Source organism: Larimichthys crocea, chromosome III (genome assembly GCF_000972845.2).
Source record: "Larimichthys crocea isolate SSNF chromosome III, L_crocea_2.0, whole genome shotgun sequence".
Taxonomy (NCBI): domain Eukaryota; kingdom Metazoa; phylum Chordata; class Actinopteri; family Sciaenidae; genus Larimichthys; species Larimichthys crocea.
In genome coordinates this window covers 28070347-28088250 of record NC_040013.1, presented here as the reverse complement: position 1 = coordinate 28088250, position 17904 = coordinate 28070347, and the positions used below count along the sequence as shown (strand labels likewise).

The 17904-nt window shown below is 39.2% G+C and overlaps 1 protein-coding gene across 3 annotated transcripts; it reads left to right on the top strand.

Annotated features, from left to right (window-relative positions):
• The first annotated feature begins 511 nt into the window (after nt 1-511).
• aifm3 (AIF family member 3) lies at nt 512-17894 on the top strand. Of its 3 annotated transcripts, none has more exons than XM_019254881.2 (21): nt 512-988; nt 5113-5331; nt 9107-9284; nt 10472-10581; nt 10669-10778; nt 10885-10929; nt 11020-11116; nt 11222-11334; nt 11659-11745; nt 11858-11949; nt 12055-12185; nt 13150-13265; nt 13375-13446; nt 13849-13912; nt 14347-14423; nt 14511-14628; nt 14729-14827; nt 15017-15092; nt 15223-15327; nt 16476-16496; nt 16630-17894. In XM_019254881.2, the coding sequence occupies exons 2-21, from the start codon at nt 5301-5303 to the stop codon at nt 16670-16672; spliced, it is 1785 nt and encodes a 594-aa protein (XP_019110426.1). In that variant the 5' UTR covers nt 512-988; nt 5113-5300; the 3' UTR covers nt 16673-17894. The 3 variants fall into 3 exon arrangements, with proteins under 3 accessions (XP_019110426.1, XP_019110424.1, XP_019110425.1); XM_019254879.2 differs by having other exon boundaries at nt 9071-9284; XM_019254880.2 differs by lacking the exon at nt 16476-16496 and having other exon boundaries at nt 9071-9284.
• The last annotated feature ends 10 nt before the right edge of the window (nt 17895-17904 follow it).

Sequence of the window (17904 nt, the reverse complement as noted above, 5' to 3'; positions counted from 1 at the left end):
AGAATAAGTAGTGGAAATATCTTGGGAGCCCATTTCTATAAGACTCAGTATACCTTTTTAATCCTGCTCCACCCTACCCCCTGACTGAAACTGGGATTTACTGCACCAACTGCACTTTCACTCTTTCTCCCTCTGCTGCACACACTGAAAGAAGTGTAGCACACACATACTGTAAGAGTGTTTATAGTGTGCTGCTGTCTTTCGAATGTCTCCTGGTGCTCAGTGTAAACGCAATGAATGTCACACTGGTGAGCTTTAAGAATAGCTGATACTCCTGTAGCAGCACAAGCATGCAGCACAATGTTAAGGAGGCAGTGTGATAAGTGGGCAGTCAGACCAGGCAGGCAGTGCAGCGGGGAGGGCAGCAAGTGTTTGATCAGGCTTAACTGGCAAGTCAGGTCTTTGACATCTGAAGGCGAGGCTGAAAGGGTCTGAACAGAAAAAGCAAGCAGCCTGTAGAAGAGTGTGTGTGTGTGTGTGTGTGTGTGTGTGTGTGTGTGTAGGTGTGTTTGGGATAGAGAGAGGAGGGGTGGGAGGACGAGAGCAGGGAACAGTGAGAATTCATGCTGTGTTAGCATCCCCTCAGCAACTCCATCAATACTGCATACAGCTGAGAAACTGGCAAAGGTCCTCCATGCTGCATTTGCAGGCTCAGCCAGGGAAACAGAGCAACTCCCACGACCGGTCGGCTCAGTCTGCTGCTGCTGCTGGAGGGGGGCTCTGTGAGGGGCAGAGCACACACACACTCACATACACTCACACATACTCACACATAGAGCCTCTGCTGCATCAAGAGGCAGAAGAGGAGAGCGGAGGAGGGTACAGAGGGACGCACAAACTGGGAATACTCCAGTGGACAGAGCCAATCCAGGAGAGGGACAGGACTGTTGAGGAGACTCATGTGCTAATATGCTTCCGTGCTCCGCAGGGGAAGCTGAGCACCAGGGAGTTTGACAGGATCTCAGTGCACCTGCTCCATGGCACACTGGTAAGCTGATTTATTCATTTTACAGTCAGGGAATAATAGCTCTGTTTAATTATCCCCCATATGATCTGATTATGTGATGATCAGATAATGATCTGTGTGTAGTTATGTCTTCAAGCCTGCATTTGTTCACTGTGGGCACACAGAGTACTTGTATGGAAGTTGTTTGCCCTGGAGAACCATGTACTGTGGTGCAGTATATCCAACTGAAATCACACACTGACACATTCAATATACAGATCAGTCCTGCTACAGAAACAAGAGCTAATCAAACATTCAGCTGATTAAGTTTTGAATAGTTAGTGCACCAGTTTCTCTTAGTTTTGATTGACTGCACGCTGAGAAACTGGTCAATAGCAGAATTGTTATATGGCAGCACAGCTCCTCTGTGGGGGTGTACACCCCTCTGTAAACCACAATTCTAGTTTTCCATGACATCATGGAGAGGTTATCGCTCAAAGCAGCAACAAAATGACCTGATAGAAGTCGGTGGTGCCATTGTTAAACCAGCTTCAGCTTTACAGAAGAACGCAATACATGAAATGTTAAGTTTGGTTCAACTTTTTAAAGGAGAAAATGCAAGATTTTTCTTCTTCGAGTGCCACAGTAAACAACGTAGAATGGCAGCATAATCTTTGTTTTCTAGAGCCACGTGGCATCTATGTATTACCCTAAACACTAAAGGTTTGTTCAGTTAAAAGCTTAACTATATGACCTTTGTCGCCTGTTAATGGCAAAATCAGACATTATATTCCATCATTTTAGTTACAATATGGACACTGTAATGCTGTTTGAGACCTTGTGAAGTTGTTGTCAGCTGCTTGAAATCTGAAATTTATCTGCAAGCAAACATTACAAATACAGGTACAAACTCGATCAAGAGTAGTGTGAATGAACTCGGTCACAATGTCTGATTGTGTCACGTACTAGAGCTTCTTAATGGGGATTGCGGTTTACTGTAATCCACTCTTTATTCTTTTATAGTTAAGACACGTAGGCAACGGAGTAAATAGAAGTCAGTCAAAAGCTCCTTGGCATTTTGAGGAACATCCACTCTCGACTGATGAAGGTGCATAAATATAAACACAGCCTGAAACACTACTTCCCCACCTCCCAATCAAAGTAAGAAATGTTATAAAGGTTTAAAGTCTTTCACCAACTTGTCCCTTACATCAAATGCTTCCTTAAGCCGGCGGTAAACAAAATAGATAGCCACGAGGACCCTGCTGAGAGAGAGCACTTTGGTTTTTCGCAATCAGGGGACGATTCCCCGAGCTTATCTTGTTATTTCACAAACCAGGAGAACGTGCAAGCTTGTAAATGAGGGAAAGAGGTGTGGTCAAATATTAGGACTGCAGTTAAATTGTCGTAAGCTCTTGACCTTTATCAGCTGAGGATCAGAGAGCCCTAATTGTTAACTACAGGCTGACATACCTGCCGAGCGAGTGTGTGAATAAAACAGAGAGTACCAGCCCCTCAACCAGCAGCTCTTCTTTTATTCAAGTGCTGCTTCAAGTCCAGGGCCAAAGAACACTGTAAAGTGACATGAAATTCACCACATATGGATGTTACTGCATATGTTCCTCTGCTGCTGACGTTTATTGGTGAGCATCAGGTTTACTGGCATGGAGGAGGCCGTTCTTTCTAGAAATGTAATGTGCCTTTTTGATGAGTGTGTTTGTCTTTGTAGAGCAATAACATCACTTCTTTTTTTTCCCCAGTTTTGAATGATTGATGTGTCCATCAGATCATGGGCACTTTAGTGCTCAACATTCCTGCTTTCTTTTTTTTTTCCACTCACGGTCAGTTTATAGATCAGCCTCCTCACCACCAACCAGGAGCTGCATTTTGCTAATTCTCCCCTCCGACATTCCAGGAACAGGTATTACATTTGTAGGGAAGTGAGTGAAACTGACAGCTTGTTTGCAGGCAGGAGTATTAGCACTGCTTGGGGACAGGCCCAACAGTAAGAGAGCGGGATCTGCGTCATATGTTGTGAGGACCAAATCTGCTTAACCTACTTTAGTTTTGCACAAAATATCTCAGGCTTGGAACTCCATGATGGCAGCACTTTGCGATCCAATTTGTTGTTCATCAAAATTTCAGTGGTTGGCAAATTATTAAAGGGGACAACATGTGAGCGGCATAACTCTCTTCAGCAAGTGGTTGGATAGGTTTCTCTCTGCATTTAAATAAAACGCAACAACATCAGAGGTTCTGCTGTGTTAGCACGGCTGTTAACTGAATGCAGGAAAATGTAAATGTTTTGGCACAGACGCATGTGTGGGAGCCAAAAATTGTCATTAGCTTTAATTTGTTTTATTTTCGTATTTTTGACCAACAACAACTTGTTCAGTGGAATATTTTAGTATTTAGACAATTTACTTGAGTAAAAGTACCAATACGTCAATAGAAAAGTACCCTGTTACAAGTACAGCAGTATTAGAGACAAAATATACTTAAAGTATCTACAGAAAAATACTGGTTCTGCAGGAAAAAATTGACAGATATATTATTACATATGACATTGTTAGATTATTAGTAATGCATCAATGGATAACCAGCATTTTACAGTTTAAGCTGATCACAGTGGTGTTAGTTTAACTACTTTAGTTTAGTCCACTGGTTCCCAACCTAGGCAAACGAGTCACAGGATAAATCTGCAGGATGGTGAGATAATTTTACCTCTTTGGGCAGTAAACAGATATTTAAATAAAACCAGTCAGGAAGTTTAGATCACTGTGAACAGTTCATAGACATTTGAAACATGACAAGAAGCCCAAACCTGATGGGAATCACTTAATTTTTGTCAATGTGTAGAAATATTATTAGCTTTTCATATGTTTTTATTAATAACTAAGGCTGTCAAATAAATGTATTGGAGTAAAAAGTTCAATATTTACTCCTGGTGTAGTGGAATAGAAATATAAAGTAGCATAAAATGAATATATTCAAGTAAAGTACCTTAGAAAAACCTTTAAAGTACAGTACTTGGTTTAATGTAGTTAGTTACTGCCACCCACTGCAAACACAATTTAGATACAACAACAACAACAACAACTCGTTCTCAGCTGCAGAGTTGTGTCCAGTCAGAGGAGATCTTTCCATTTCTCATTTGTCCTCAGGAACTTTTTTTCTAAGCAGTGCTCCATTCAACACTCCACACTTTTTTTTCTCTGAAGTTCAAGGACATTAAGATGTGCTCAGAATATCAAGCAGTCCTTTTGGTTGTACCTCAAAAGGATAATTTGGTGATGGATTGTGCCATGTTGGGTGGTACACACCTGCCATCCCTATGTCCTGCACAGATTCATTGTGGCCAGTGAAGCCTGTGAGTAACTAACTTACTGTATGTGTGGGTGAAATACCAGAGCTGGCAGAAATGTGAGGGCAACGTGGCAACAAAACACAAGGGGGATTTTGAAACTCAAGGGGCCCCTGTTTCCCTTTAAAGCGCAGTGTGACGAGAAAGTTAATAGGTGTCGGAGTGCTGTTAATATTTAACAGTTTCCATGCAATATGCATGAACAAAGGTAACAATGTGTGTGGAAATGTTCCTAATTAACACAATTGCTTCCTTTTTACAAGCACTAACATGTTATACAGACACACTCTGAAAATCTGACTAGTCCGACTAATCTGGCTAGTTTTTCCTTGGCAGTCAAATCCTGACTCTTTCAGACATCTCAGAGCAACATCAGACACTCTTAGTGATAAATAACACAAACACAGTCAGTGACTTTGATTGATTAGAAGATACAGAGGATTATAAAAAAAAAAGTACGGGGACACACAGGGGCCAAATGTTTTGTTCATTTGAAAGCCAATTTGTAAATGAAAAGCTAAACTTTGAAACTAAAAGCAGCCAAAAAAATCCTTAAAAAGTGTCTTTAAAAAGTCTTCAGAGCATTTTTAAAACCACCAAATAACCTTTAAAAAGTCTTCAGAGCATTTTTAAAACCACCAAATAACAAACAGATAAGCCATAATATAGATGCACATTATCAAACCTCTTATATCATGAGTACATCAGACTTTACACTCATGTAAATCAGTGCGACACAGCACTCTCTGGTGTGTGTTTGTGTGTGTTGTTGTTGACAACGTCGCTCTCTTTGTCCATGCAGATTATGTGGGGGAGCTGATGTGTGCGATGGCCAGCCTGGACCTGCAGGATCTCAGACACACACTTCTGTGTTATCGTTACCTCCCTACCAAGCAGCCCAGCCCGAGGATCTGACTACACCTCCCTCGCCTCCCTCTCCCCCTCCCTCCCTCCCTCTCTCCCTGGGTGTCCCTCAACCCTGGGCCCACCATGGGAGGATGCTTCTCCAAACCCAAACCAGGTAACCAACATGTTTCCCTCAATCAGGGGTAGGTTAGTTTACGCCAAGCAAGCACAATAACAGCTCTTGTGCAGGTGAGGAACAGCAGGTGTTTCAGAGGAGGACAAAATAACTATGATGTATTAAGTGCATTACCACAGAATAAAGTGTTAAGTTATTGCTGAACTCCAGTCAAAAACATGTTGAAACACCTCATTTGTTTGTGCTGTCACTGTATAATATCGTACAGTGTTCATGTTATTGTTTCCAGATGCTATCCTACTTTTAGTATTCCCAGTAGAGCTGGATGATGTGGTTGATATATTTCTCACAATATTAAGAAAAATATGCCCTCTTACTGAAATGAATCAAAGTGATATTAAAAGTCGTATTAAGTTGTATTGTATCTTACAAATATTTCCCTCTATTGATGTATTTTAAAGAAGAGTTTTATAACATGGCGGTCAGTGAGGTAGCTGTAAACACGAGGGACAGAAAAATATAGATCTGATCGAAAAATCTATTGGTTCTGCTTATGCTCTGTGCTGTTTCTATGGAGAGAGCAGTTTGTTTTCTGTGGTAAAAATGAACACATTTGGGTTTTTTCAGGACAGTTTGTTCAGTTTGAATCATATTCAAAGCTACCTACAGCCTCCAAATCCTGTTATAAACATCCTCTCATATCCAGCCTCTCTGTTTGCACTATAGAGTTTTATGTGGGAGGAATTTTAATGCTCTTCTGTGGCATCTTTGGTCAAGAGGATTACATACCGAGACATGAAAATCTAAATATGAAACTGCATGTGTGTGTGAATCCATATCTGTGTTAACTGGAGATTAGCCACCATGTTTAAATCGCGGGAGAGAGTCATTTACAGCTTTGAGATCAAATCATCTGTTCGGTGCATCTCATGGAGGTGAAGTTAGCAAGATGAGGGACTAGTTGTGTACAAATAATTGGCTGCTGACTGTCAGGCCTCTTGGGACTAATTACTCTATGACAGTGTGACCTCCAGGTGATGACAGCTCAAACATAGCATATCTATTAAAAGAACACAGTGGGAAGGATTTTATACAGATTGTACATCATTTTATAGATACTTTTTTAACATATATGTACCATAATTTCTGGTGGAGCTGCTATCAGTATAACATAGACAGTTTTGACCTATTACAAAACAAAGCAAATCTTATATAAAAGCTAATTATGATGAATCACACCTCATGATTCATGGTTTTAGTGCGCTGTGAGGAGAGTCTGAATTGTCGAATGTAAAACCATTTTTGTAGATCCTATAAAATGTTTTTCATACTCTAAAAGACATAAACAATAGATATAAAACCACCTACACACATATACCAACATGTTTCTTCGATAATAATTGGGTGACTGTGACTCAGGAGGTAGAATGTATTGTCTACTAATCAGATGATCGGTGCGTTGATCCCCGGCTACTCCAGTCTGCATGTCGAAGTGTCCTTGAGCAAGAACCCTAAATTGCTCTCGAAGGCTAAATGTGTAAATGTGTATGAATGCTTAGCTCCCAAAAACTGATGAGCATCTTGCATGGCAGTCAGTGCCATCAGTGTATGAATGTATGTGTGAAAGAGTGAATAAAATATGTAGAATAAAAGCACCTTGAGTGGTCAGAAGGCTAAAAAGGTGCTATATAAGTACAGTCCATTTACCATTTAATTCTACAGCTGAGCACAGTAGTTTGGATGATGAATAGAGCGAGCCGGGATCCAACAACCAGGTGCATTCTTACACTGTTAACCTCAGTTTTATAGAATATTTTTAATATGAATATCATCATCAGTAAGGTGTCAAAGTCCAGACTGGAAGTAATGATGATGACCATTTACAGGTATCAAAGGAGAGAGGCTGGAGGTGAATTTGTTAATGAATTAGTGGTTAAATCAAGAAGCAGGAAACCTTTTGGAGTTCTGCAAGGAACCTTTTACTTAATGGTTCTTAGAAGAAACATTATTTTGTATGTAAATAGTATTTATCCTTGAGTTTATTTAAGGTGTAGTATATAATAATTTAAATTAAAATATTTGATCTTAAATGCCTCATTAGGTGGTAAATAAAAAAAAGTAAAGTAGTATTAATGTAAAGTTATTTATTATCATATATCTTATATAAATTATTATCACATTACTAATTGTTCTCTCTAAAAAGTAGCCTTTACAAACTGAAAATGGCACCACAACAATAATTTCTACACAGTAGGTTCAGTTCACTGATGAAAAGGAACCAGTACTTCAAAGAACCTTTAAAGGAAAAAAAGATTATTAAACATAAAAAAAGGTTCTTCAAAGCCCCGAAAATGATGCAATTGTGACTCAAAGTGCTTCACAGCATTTATCAAAAGTTTTTGGTGTGTTCAAATTGTAGTCAAAGAACATGAGATTGATAAAAATTGATATTTATGTCATGTAACTATCCTGTGACTTTTAAAAATATATACATATATATGAAAGTAGCCTCTTCCTAGACACAAAATTGAAGTGTAAAGTTTAAATAACTCCCAGTGAATATACAGTAAATATATATTTATAAGTGGGAGTAAATTGGCACCGTGACAGGATTAACAAGGGAGTTAAAAAATATTGTTCTCTTCGTTTGCATCATCATGTAAAGACACAGAAAGGCTGCGATTACTGTGAAATTAAACATACAGATCTGAACATCCTGAGCTCACCCCCAACAAAATGTCTGTTCTCTAAAAGCACCACAGAAAACACTCTGATAGAGACAAACCATGTAACTTTTTAGTGCTGATCAAACGAAGCATCAGTTTGGCGATTTGGCAGCAGACATCTAGAGATTCTCTTCAGCTGTGTGGAAAGCTTTCTCTTCCTTTTTCTCCTACAATTGCACTCACTATTATGATTTTCCATTGATTTTAATTAAGACTTGCTCAGCAGGAGAAAATTCCAGCCAGATTACTGTGTAAGAACCGGATGATCAGCACATTTTTCCTAGCCGAACAGATAAAGCCTGCTGCAGTAAAAAAGAAAAAGGAGTTACACAACCATTTTTTAATGTTCAGAAATATAAATCCAGCAGCAGTGCATCAGATTTCATCAAAGAAAACTGAATAAGACAAATAAATATACTCCACTCTGAATGTTTTCTTAACTGTCTCTACACAGAACACTGCTGGTTTAAGCTTTAAATGAGTTTCCTTTATGGAAATCTCATTATTTATGGCATTGTTATCCTGTCAAAATTATATTTTACAGCTTAGTAAGTTAATTTAGATGCAGACAGATTGAGAGAGTAATGTGTGATTTGTCTTTGTGGATTTTCCATTCTCTGGTTTGAAAAGCAACCTTTTTAAAGCGTGTTTGGCACAGCTCTGCAGAGGAAGGTTTGTGTATCCTGCTGTTTAAAGTGTTGAGAGCTGAATGATACCTGTAATTGTGCTACTCACTAGAAGGAAAAGAAAAAGAAGATTAGATTGCCCTTCCAAACTTTCATTCGCTTCCTGCTGTCATTTGTTTCAGTTGTGGAGATGTCGAACTCAATTTGTCCCACCTAGCTGGGAGGCAAATTACTCTTCTAAAGCAATGGTGAAGGCTAGTGATACAATAACAGGACAGGGATAATAGTGCAGTCCACGGATGATTGGTAGCATTAATAATCTGCCAATATTCCTTAAACAGATTTCTTTTTGAGAGCTTTACATCATTTTACTGCTCGTGTGTTCAGTCATGCATACTCTAAGTGAGACGTGTCTGTGTTATGCAGTTGAAGTTAAAGTGGAACTCTCTCTCCTGGAAAAAGAAAAAGAGATGGACGGGCTGTCACCTAATGGCAAAGCGAGTCCCTTTGCTGACTGCAGACCCAATGGGGCCCTGGGACACGGCTCTGATGATGACTCCACCCCGCTCCCCCTCTACCACAAACCACGGGACTATGTGGAGGCCTCCGTCTGTCATGTTAAAGATCTGGAAAATGGACAGTAAGAAAATGAAAAACACAACAATACACATATAGCACACCTAGCACGCATACTACACATGGCAAAAAATGCTGTTGTGTGTCAAATGTTAATGAATGAACACAAAAACAAATAGATTTTTATGTTCAGGTGATTACACATGCATAAAATCATAATTATGAATATTATATTCCACGTCTGCCTTATTCTGAAAATGGAGGCCCCCAATCTTACACGCTGGACCTTTAAAGGAACAGTTCACACAAAAACAAAAGATTTAACATTAGTAACACGACATTGCACAACAGAGATACTAAGAATAGATACAAGTTTAGTTTTTGACTGTAAAACTAAAATCTATCTTAAAGTGACATGTAACGTTTGCTGCACTGCGACCATAAGCGGCATTTATGGGATAATGCTAAAAACAAAATCTAATCTACAAAAGGAGAGAGGAGTCATAAATTCAGCAACAGCTATGTAAAGTTTTCTGACATTAACAGCCTTGCCTCTGCCGCCTCCTGGCAAATCTAAAAATATACAAGGACGTGTAGCATCTGTGGAGCTGAGGCGGGCTGAATGACGCCTTTTTAACAGCACCTGTCAATCAAATCGGCCACACTGTTAATTATGAATAACTTTAAGCCTTATTTTCATTTGAACAGATGAGTTAAATAGAAAATAACCCTCAGTACAGTTGTCATGAACGGGGAAATTAGCTACAGAGACCAAAATAGTTTTTTGTACCAGCCTGTAAACATGTTTATTTCTGTAAAGTTGGACATTTTAACATGGGGACTTATGGACACTGACTCGTTCTGTAGCCAGCCTCAAGTGGACGTTTGAGGAACTGCAGTTTCTGGCTCTTCTGTGTTGGCTTCACTTCACAGCCACGGAGGTTGCCACTTAACTTAAGCTAGCTGTGTTGCTTTGTAAAAGTAAAGCCCTTTAATGGTCATTACTAATCAAATTATTAACCTAATTTGGCGTTCATCCAGAATACATGATTACTTCCATAATTGTCATTAAAATGTTTTTCGGTAAACTGTTCCTTCCAGAGTGAGTTGGTATGTTGTAGTCTTGACGTGTCCTTTCTGTGTTGTCATGATGAAATTTTTCTGCAAAATGGCCTTTGTGTGTTCCCTCAAAGGATTTAATCATTAAAAAAAAAGAATGCATACACACCTTTTTGTTTTTGTGTTTGAAAGGATGCGAGAGGTTGACTTGGGAAGCGGCAGAGCTTTGTTGATTAAAGAACACGGGGAGTTCTCAGCCATGGGCCACAAGTGTCCACACTACGGAGCACCGCTGGTCAAAGGTGAGTGACACACTTTCAGGTACGATTGTAACATTTTAAATAATAATATAATAGCTATCATACGCTTGACATTTCCTGTCATCCCAGGTGTGTTGTCTAAAGGACACGTGCGCTGTCCCTGGCACGGTGCATGTTTCAACATTGCAACAGGAGACATCGAGGACTTCCCTGGGCTGGACAGCCTGCCTACCTTCCAGGTGACCTTCCCCGCTGGTGCTGTCTCTTAACACATTCCCTTATCCCTTATCATGTCTCTAAGCACCATCAAAAAGTGTACACATCGCTCATGTCTGTTTGCTCCAGGTCAGAGTTGAGAAGGACAAGGTGATCATTCGTGCAAACAAGCAGGTAACAAGAAAAGGAATGTGGAGAATTTATGCAGGAGAATAAACAGAGCACCTGACTGATCTGAGATCTGTTTTTTTTAAACATTTTCAGGCCCTTCAGTCACAGAAAAGGTCAAAGCCCATGGCCCGATGCTCAGCAGTCATTAACTCCAGCACAGGCTTCAGCCATGTTCTCATCATTGGCTCAGGTCAGTGTGTTTCTGCCCCACTTGTCAAACAATTATCCAGCTGTGTTTGATAGATTCATAAAAGATCTTCCTTCTCTTCCTCTTTCATGGTGAATGTCTCCGCAGGTCCAGCAGGTCTGGTCTGTGCAGAAACACTGAGGCAAGAGGGCTTCACTGATCGCATCGTCATGTGCACCATGGACAGACATCCTCCATATGACAGGCCTAAACTGAGTAAGGTTTGTACACAGACCCTAATCACGTAAACTGAGACGCAACTCACTTTTCCAAGAAAGTTACGTAACAGACTGCAGAGGTGCTGCTTTGGTCAGTGGTGCTAAAACAGGAGCTCTCTGGGGAACAGCAGCACTTCACTGCAACAGAGATTTAAAAGAAAGTGAGGGAAACAGATGAACCGAGTGTAAAAGAATGAGACTTTACATCACCACAAAAAGCTTAAAAAGATGAATTGGCTGCTTACAGGATGAATTGGCTGCTTACAGTTCATCTTTTCTTGCATTTTATCTTATTTTTTATGGATGCACTAACTTTTTGGCCCTTAGTCCTTAGACAGCACAGCAGAGCAGCTGAGATTGCGCTCCATGGACTTCCTACAGGACCATGACATTGAGCTGCTCACAGAGAAAGAGGTGAGACGTATTGATAGCTAATAATAAATCAATTGATCAATCAGATATGTCTTTTTAATTTCCACAATAATCCAACACATAAACCTTTATGACCCTACGACGTTTGCTCTAGGCCGTGGCGATAGACGTGAAAACACGATCTGTGACCTTTGAGGATGGCTTGAGGATGGAGTACAGGAAACTCTTTATTGCTACAGGAAGCAAGTGAGACAAAAACTTCAACAACTTCAAATCACACATGATAATTAAACAGGTGAGATTATAAATTAATAAACCGATATCTCATTGCTTCCATTTCCTGCTTGAAAGACCGAAACCGATGAATTACAAAGGCAAAGACGTCAGGAATGTGTTTCACCTCCGGACGCCTGAGGACGCAAACAGCATAGCGAGGCTGGCCAACAACAAGAATGCTGTGATTGTGGGAACGTCATTCGTTGGTAAGAAAAAGACACATTTATAAACACGTGCTGAGTTAGATGAGTGACTAATAAAGTACATTTACTGAAGTGCAAATTTTAGATGCCTTTAGTTTACCTCAGTCTTCTCTTCTCATTATACTTCTACTTCACTACAGTTCGGAGGGAAATATTATGATTTTTACTCCACTACAATTATATGACAGCTAGATTGTTAATGTACGCAAAACACATTAAAATGTACAAATGAAACACTTTGATTAATCAAGTCACATAGGTGACAAACCAACAATAAGTCAGTTAATGGAGAACATTATTAGCAGCTTTATTCAATAATAATAATCATTTGTAGTAGTCCTTCACAAAATAGTAAAACTTAGCACCACCTCAACCAAGAGTAAAATAAGTAAATAAAAGTCGTAACATTTTTCTGTATTGGATACTTCTGATTATACTTCCATACTTTTACTTAAAGGTCCAATGTATCAGTGGGAATTCTACTGAAAGAAATATAATATTCATAAGTATGTTTTCATCACTTGAAAATAAGAGTTTAACCTTAGAATGACCCCTTTATATCAGCAGAGGGAGCAGGTCCTCTTACACTCTTAAACTAGTCCACCATGTTACTCCAGTAGCCCAAAACAGACAAACCAAACACTTGCTCTGCTGCTCGGGAAACTGACAGAGGGTGAGATGAGGGGTATTCAGTTGGTTGTCATCTGAAACTTCACCCACAAAATCCAGTGTAAGATTTATTGGCATTTAGTGGCGAAATTGCAGATTAAAAACAAGTTTACCATTCCCTGTGGGCGAAATTGCAGATTAAAAACAAGTTTACCATTCCCTGTGGAAGAATGGTGGCAGTTTCCTGTCGACTGTGAAAGCTATAGCAGCTATATCACGTTATTTTCTGCCCATACAGCCTGTATAGATCATTTTGCATTACTTCTATTAACTGTTTTGTATTTGTTGTGTTTGGCAGGCATGGAGGTGGCTGCAGCTCTAACTGACAAGGCCCACTCGGTCTCTGTCATCGGGGTTGAGTCAGTCCCCTTCAAAACAGCTCTCGGGGAGAAAGTAGGGAAAGCCATAATGAAGGTAGGAAAACACTCCTGGGAAATCAAGCTCTGTGTGTAAATCCATCCAGCCCATACATGCCAATGTTTTGACATGGTTACTGTGTCTGTGTCGTGTTTTGTGTTTGCAGCTGTTTGAGGTGAACAGGGTGAAGTTCTACATGCTGAACGAGGTGTCAGAGATGATTGGCCATCATGGACAGGTATTCAGAAAGTGAGAGAAACAGCATGACATGATGTTCAGCAGCACAACCTCCCCTTTGTTTAATCCACGACGATGAAGACGAAGCCTGATAAGAAACACAAGCATAATTTACCAAAGCATCTGCTTCGTCAGGAGTGTGTGGGTGTAGTTTGATCAGACTTCTAATGACAGAAGCAAATGATTCATATTCTTAAATCCTTTTTCGAGTGCAGTCTCAGCAGCTTAGTCTCTATTATCTCTGATGTGAACTCAACTAAACAACTCTAACTTTGGCAGAAAAAGTATGTAAAATATATAGTTAGTAAATGTTTTAGGGGCTCTAAAATGTTGTGTTCAAGTGTGAAAGCTGTTAATATATCATTATGCATCTCTAGTACATTGTGTTTTTCCTGTCGCACAGCTGAAAGAGGTGGTGCTGAAAAGTGGAAAAGTCCTGCGGGCCGATGTGTGTGTTATCGGAGCAGGTAATGAAATCTCTTGTGTGTGTCCTCAAAATCTCAGTCTCTTACCTTTAATAATGCTCAGAATGACACAAAACGAGGTTTAGTTCACAATATGAGAGACATCGCTCACCTTTTATCACTCCCTCATTTACCTGTCCTGTTTCTCTAGCCACTCTCCCTGCGTCACTCTCTGTCCTTACCTGTTTGCAAACTTTCTTTGATGTTCCCATGAGCCACGTCTTGTGAACTTCACACAGAAGGAACAATGCATATTTTAGGCACCGCTGTTTCTACATATGTTGCAATTTCTTTGCACTAAACAGACTTTTGGACACAAAGTGTGTTTTCTGCTGTGTGCATGAGCAGCAAGGCTTGTTTAAACATGATTATGTGCAATACAAAGATATTCAAACATAATTATTTATTATGTGATATGCTTCACACCTCTCCTGCAGGAAGTATTCCTGCAACAGGCTTTCTGAAACAGAGCGGCATCCACATGGACTCGAAGGGCTTCATCACTGTCAACAAGGTATTTTTTTTTACAAAGCCTGAATCCTGAGTGAAATTTAGGTTTTGTCCCATTTTTATTCGTTTACGCCTCTAAATTTTCTCCCAGATGATGCAGACTAATGCTGATGGGGTCTTTGCTGGAGGAGACGTGGTGATTTTTCCTTTCCCGCCACGCAACAACAAGAAGGTGAACATCCCTCACTGGCAAATGGCTCATGTACACGGTGAGTGTGTTACAGCTTCATTCTTAGACGACGCGTACGATGATTTATGTGCTTAAAGACAAGCGTGTAACTGTCTTTTTGTCTTCAACATCACTGACAGGAAGGGTAGCAGCTCTCAGCATGATGGGCAGAGCCACTGAGATCAAAACGGTGCCTTACTTCTGGTCAGCCATGTTTGGGAAGACTATACGCTATGCAGGTAGGTACAGATCTTCAGTGTATCTTTAGTTTATCAGTGTTATGAGGCAGACATGCTGCAGCAGAAAGATAGCATAGTTACTACACTGCCATCTAGCTGTAAAGATGTAAAATTAGGACCTAAGACTGAGAATTGAACATGAATTGAACAAATACACATATATAAGTATATCATTTCATATTTGTGAAGGTTATGGTGATGGATTTGATGATGTCATCATACAAGGAGATCTGGATGAGCTGAGATTTGTGGCGTTTTACACCAGGTAAGTTTTATTTATTCATTTTCATTTCAACACTCTTTGCTGATCTTTAGCTGATTTTAGTCTTTAATTGTGCCTCCTGGTCTGATTTAACAACAGTTTCTCATTGTTTCTTCCTCTGGTCAATCTATAGGAGTGAGGAGGTGGTTGCTGTTGCCAGCATGAACTATGATCCAATTGTATCCCGAGTGGCAGAGGTCTTAGGATCTGGAAAGACGATTAAGAAACGTGATGTAGAGTAAGTCTCCTTCCCGGACTTAAATCTGGTCACGGTTACAATAGCTGTTATGTTCTTTAGTGAAGAAATACATGACAAATGTGTGTATCACTCTTGAGCTTGTGACTTAAATCACATGGAAAGTCTTACACGCTTATTGAAACTACAAATCAGAATGCTACAGAAGAATACCACCAGTTGTTATTTTTATTATTTTGCTTAATTAATACAGTGACACTTTATTTTACAGGGTATGTAATTGTGTTATGATTTATATGGATGTTTACTGGAAAAAAGTATAGTTTAATACAAAAAAGGGGGAAATACTAAACAACAGACAATCATTTTTGTGTTTTTAAGAAGAATGAAGTTGTATAGTGACATAGTGTCGAACCTATAAATTAGTTATTAACTTCTAGTTAAGTATTTAGGCATAAATAAACAAATAAGAAGGTTTTACTGTTAATATTTACAGTGTGTTATAAAACATTTAATAACTGTTTATATACTTTAACAACAGACTGTACAGAGATGTGTTTTAAACTCATGAAGACATGTTGAGCTTCAGCTTCAAGTTTCATGCTTCATTCGTAAATAGAACAAATAAATAATATTAATAAATACAATAACATTCATACTAGGAATTATTATCATATTTTATATCTTTATACACCATTGTAATGCTGGTTACTCTTAGCATTAACTACAAACCTGACTGTCACTACAGCTTCCTCTGTGTAAAAGCTGCCAATTCTATCTTACAACATAAATTAACATTAATAAAAAATTTCTTATATTTGCTTACATTATATTGGGTGGCTCAATTAATCAAGGATTAAGAAAGTGGAAATTAATTTCTTATACATTTTTTCATGTTCAGCCGACCCAGTAAATCCTAAATAGATGATTGTAATTAATTAATTCTCCCTAGAATTAGTTTCAAATTACATAGATGTTTCCAGGAACATCTCAAATCGATTGAAATTTGTCACTTCATAATTCAATTTATATATTATTAACAAACCATGGAAGCTGTAAAATAAAGTGTTACCATGGTGCTGTACTTTTTATTGCATGCGTCTGAATCTGTTCTGGTCTGATTTGAATGTCGTGTTCCTCACGTCTCTCATGTCTTTCATTTTCTAACAATGCAAACTCAAAATTTGAAGGATGTTAGCACGGCTTGGCAAGTACGAACAAATATGAGCTCTCTCTATTGTCCATGTCACTCATATTGATCATGTTCAGGGATTCGTCAGCTATCGACTTGATAAACATGTGAACGTGTCTCACGGATGTGTTTTTTTGGGGGGGGGTTTGCAGGACTGGAGACATTTCATGGTTGATTGACAAAGGCTCTCAATGACTTCACATCTGAAGACGGACCCAAAGTCCACCTCAATATGGACACTTATGGTGCTGAGACACTGAGCAGCTATCCCGGTCTGGACACACACTCTTTTTCTCTCTCTCTTTCTCACACACACAAACACACACACACATTGGGAAGAGGACCGTTGCAGACACATTTCCCTGAGGACGACACTGAAGCTTGCTTTTGTTCCTGAGAGACACTTTGACGTGACAAACGGAGCCATTCATGGTCTGAACACACTGAATCACTGTGTTGGCAGGTCTTTTATGACAATGTTGTCATGTTTCACAGCAAAGCAATATTGGATTCAGCCTCTGTGCAGCTGCAAGATGTATCTACCTGTACACTTTGTTTATAAGAAGCCAGGGATGGGCATTGGCATTTGTTTTTTTTTTGTACAAATAACATTGTATATAGCTATAATCCTGAATGCACTGTAACAAAATAAGAACATACAATTTGAACTGGATTTTTCTAAGTTTTAACAGAAACATTTGAACAGATTTGTCTGTGTGCTCGCATACAGGCCATAGATCTGCATGGTGTAATAAAATATAATAGTAGATAAAACAAATAAGCCCCTAAACAGAGAGTTTTCTATTTAGATGCATCAAAGAAACAAAGTTTAAATTTGCTAAAAAACAAACCCTGAATGCAGCTTTACCACACACGCAGCTTTCATTCATAATAAATGACAATTTCTAGGATTACAACATACCTCTTTGTATTGGTTGCCTTGCTAGTAGATTGCACAAATGAAATTCTAATCGATTGATCACACACTAGTGCTTGCACAATAGATTCATGTATGTTTCTAACATGTAGATATCACTTTAGACAAATCCCATAGTAGCTCAAGGATAGTTTTGATAGCTGTCACCTCTGTTGGGATATTCTTTGTTACTAACTCAGGGAACTGAGGTTTGTGGCCTGGTCTTACTGGGGTTACTGGTCCTTTTTGCAAGCAGAAATGAAATTGTTGCTTTAATATGTTGTTTTTTCCCCCCAGTTATTCTCTCATTTTCATTCAGAACTGCTTGTAATGGGTGTAAAGCGAGGGTATAAAGAGGATGCTTGATTGCATCCTATTGTGCTGATGATCTCAAAAATACTTGAGCCCTGACACACAGTGTTTAAAAAAAACAAACATTGTTGTTCCTACAGAGAAGCCTGGAATGGCATTTTTATAACTAAACTTTGAAATAAAAGTCTTCCAACAATAA

Excerpts from the sequence above, each read along its gene's own strand:
- aifm3 (XM_019254879.2), top strand. The coding sequence starts at position 5,301 with ATGGGAGGATGCTTCTCCAAACCCAAACCAG. Across the intron at positions 12,186-13,149 it reads TGTGGGAACGTCATTCGTTG|GCATGGAGGTGGCTGCAGCT; the intron begins GTAAGAAAAAGA and ends TGTGTTTGGCAG. Across the intron at positions 16,497-16,629 it reads ATGTTAGCACGGCTTGGCAA|GACTGGAGACATTTCATGGT; the intron begins GTACGAACAAAT and ends GGGGGTTTGCAG.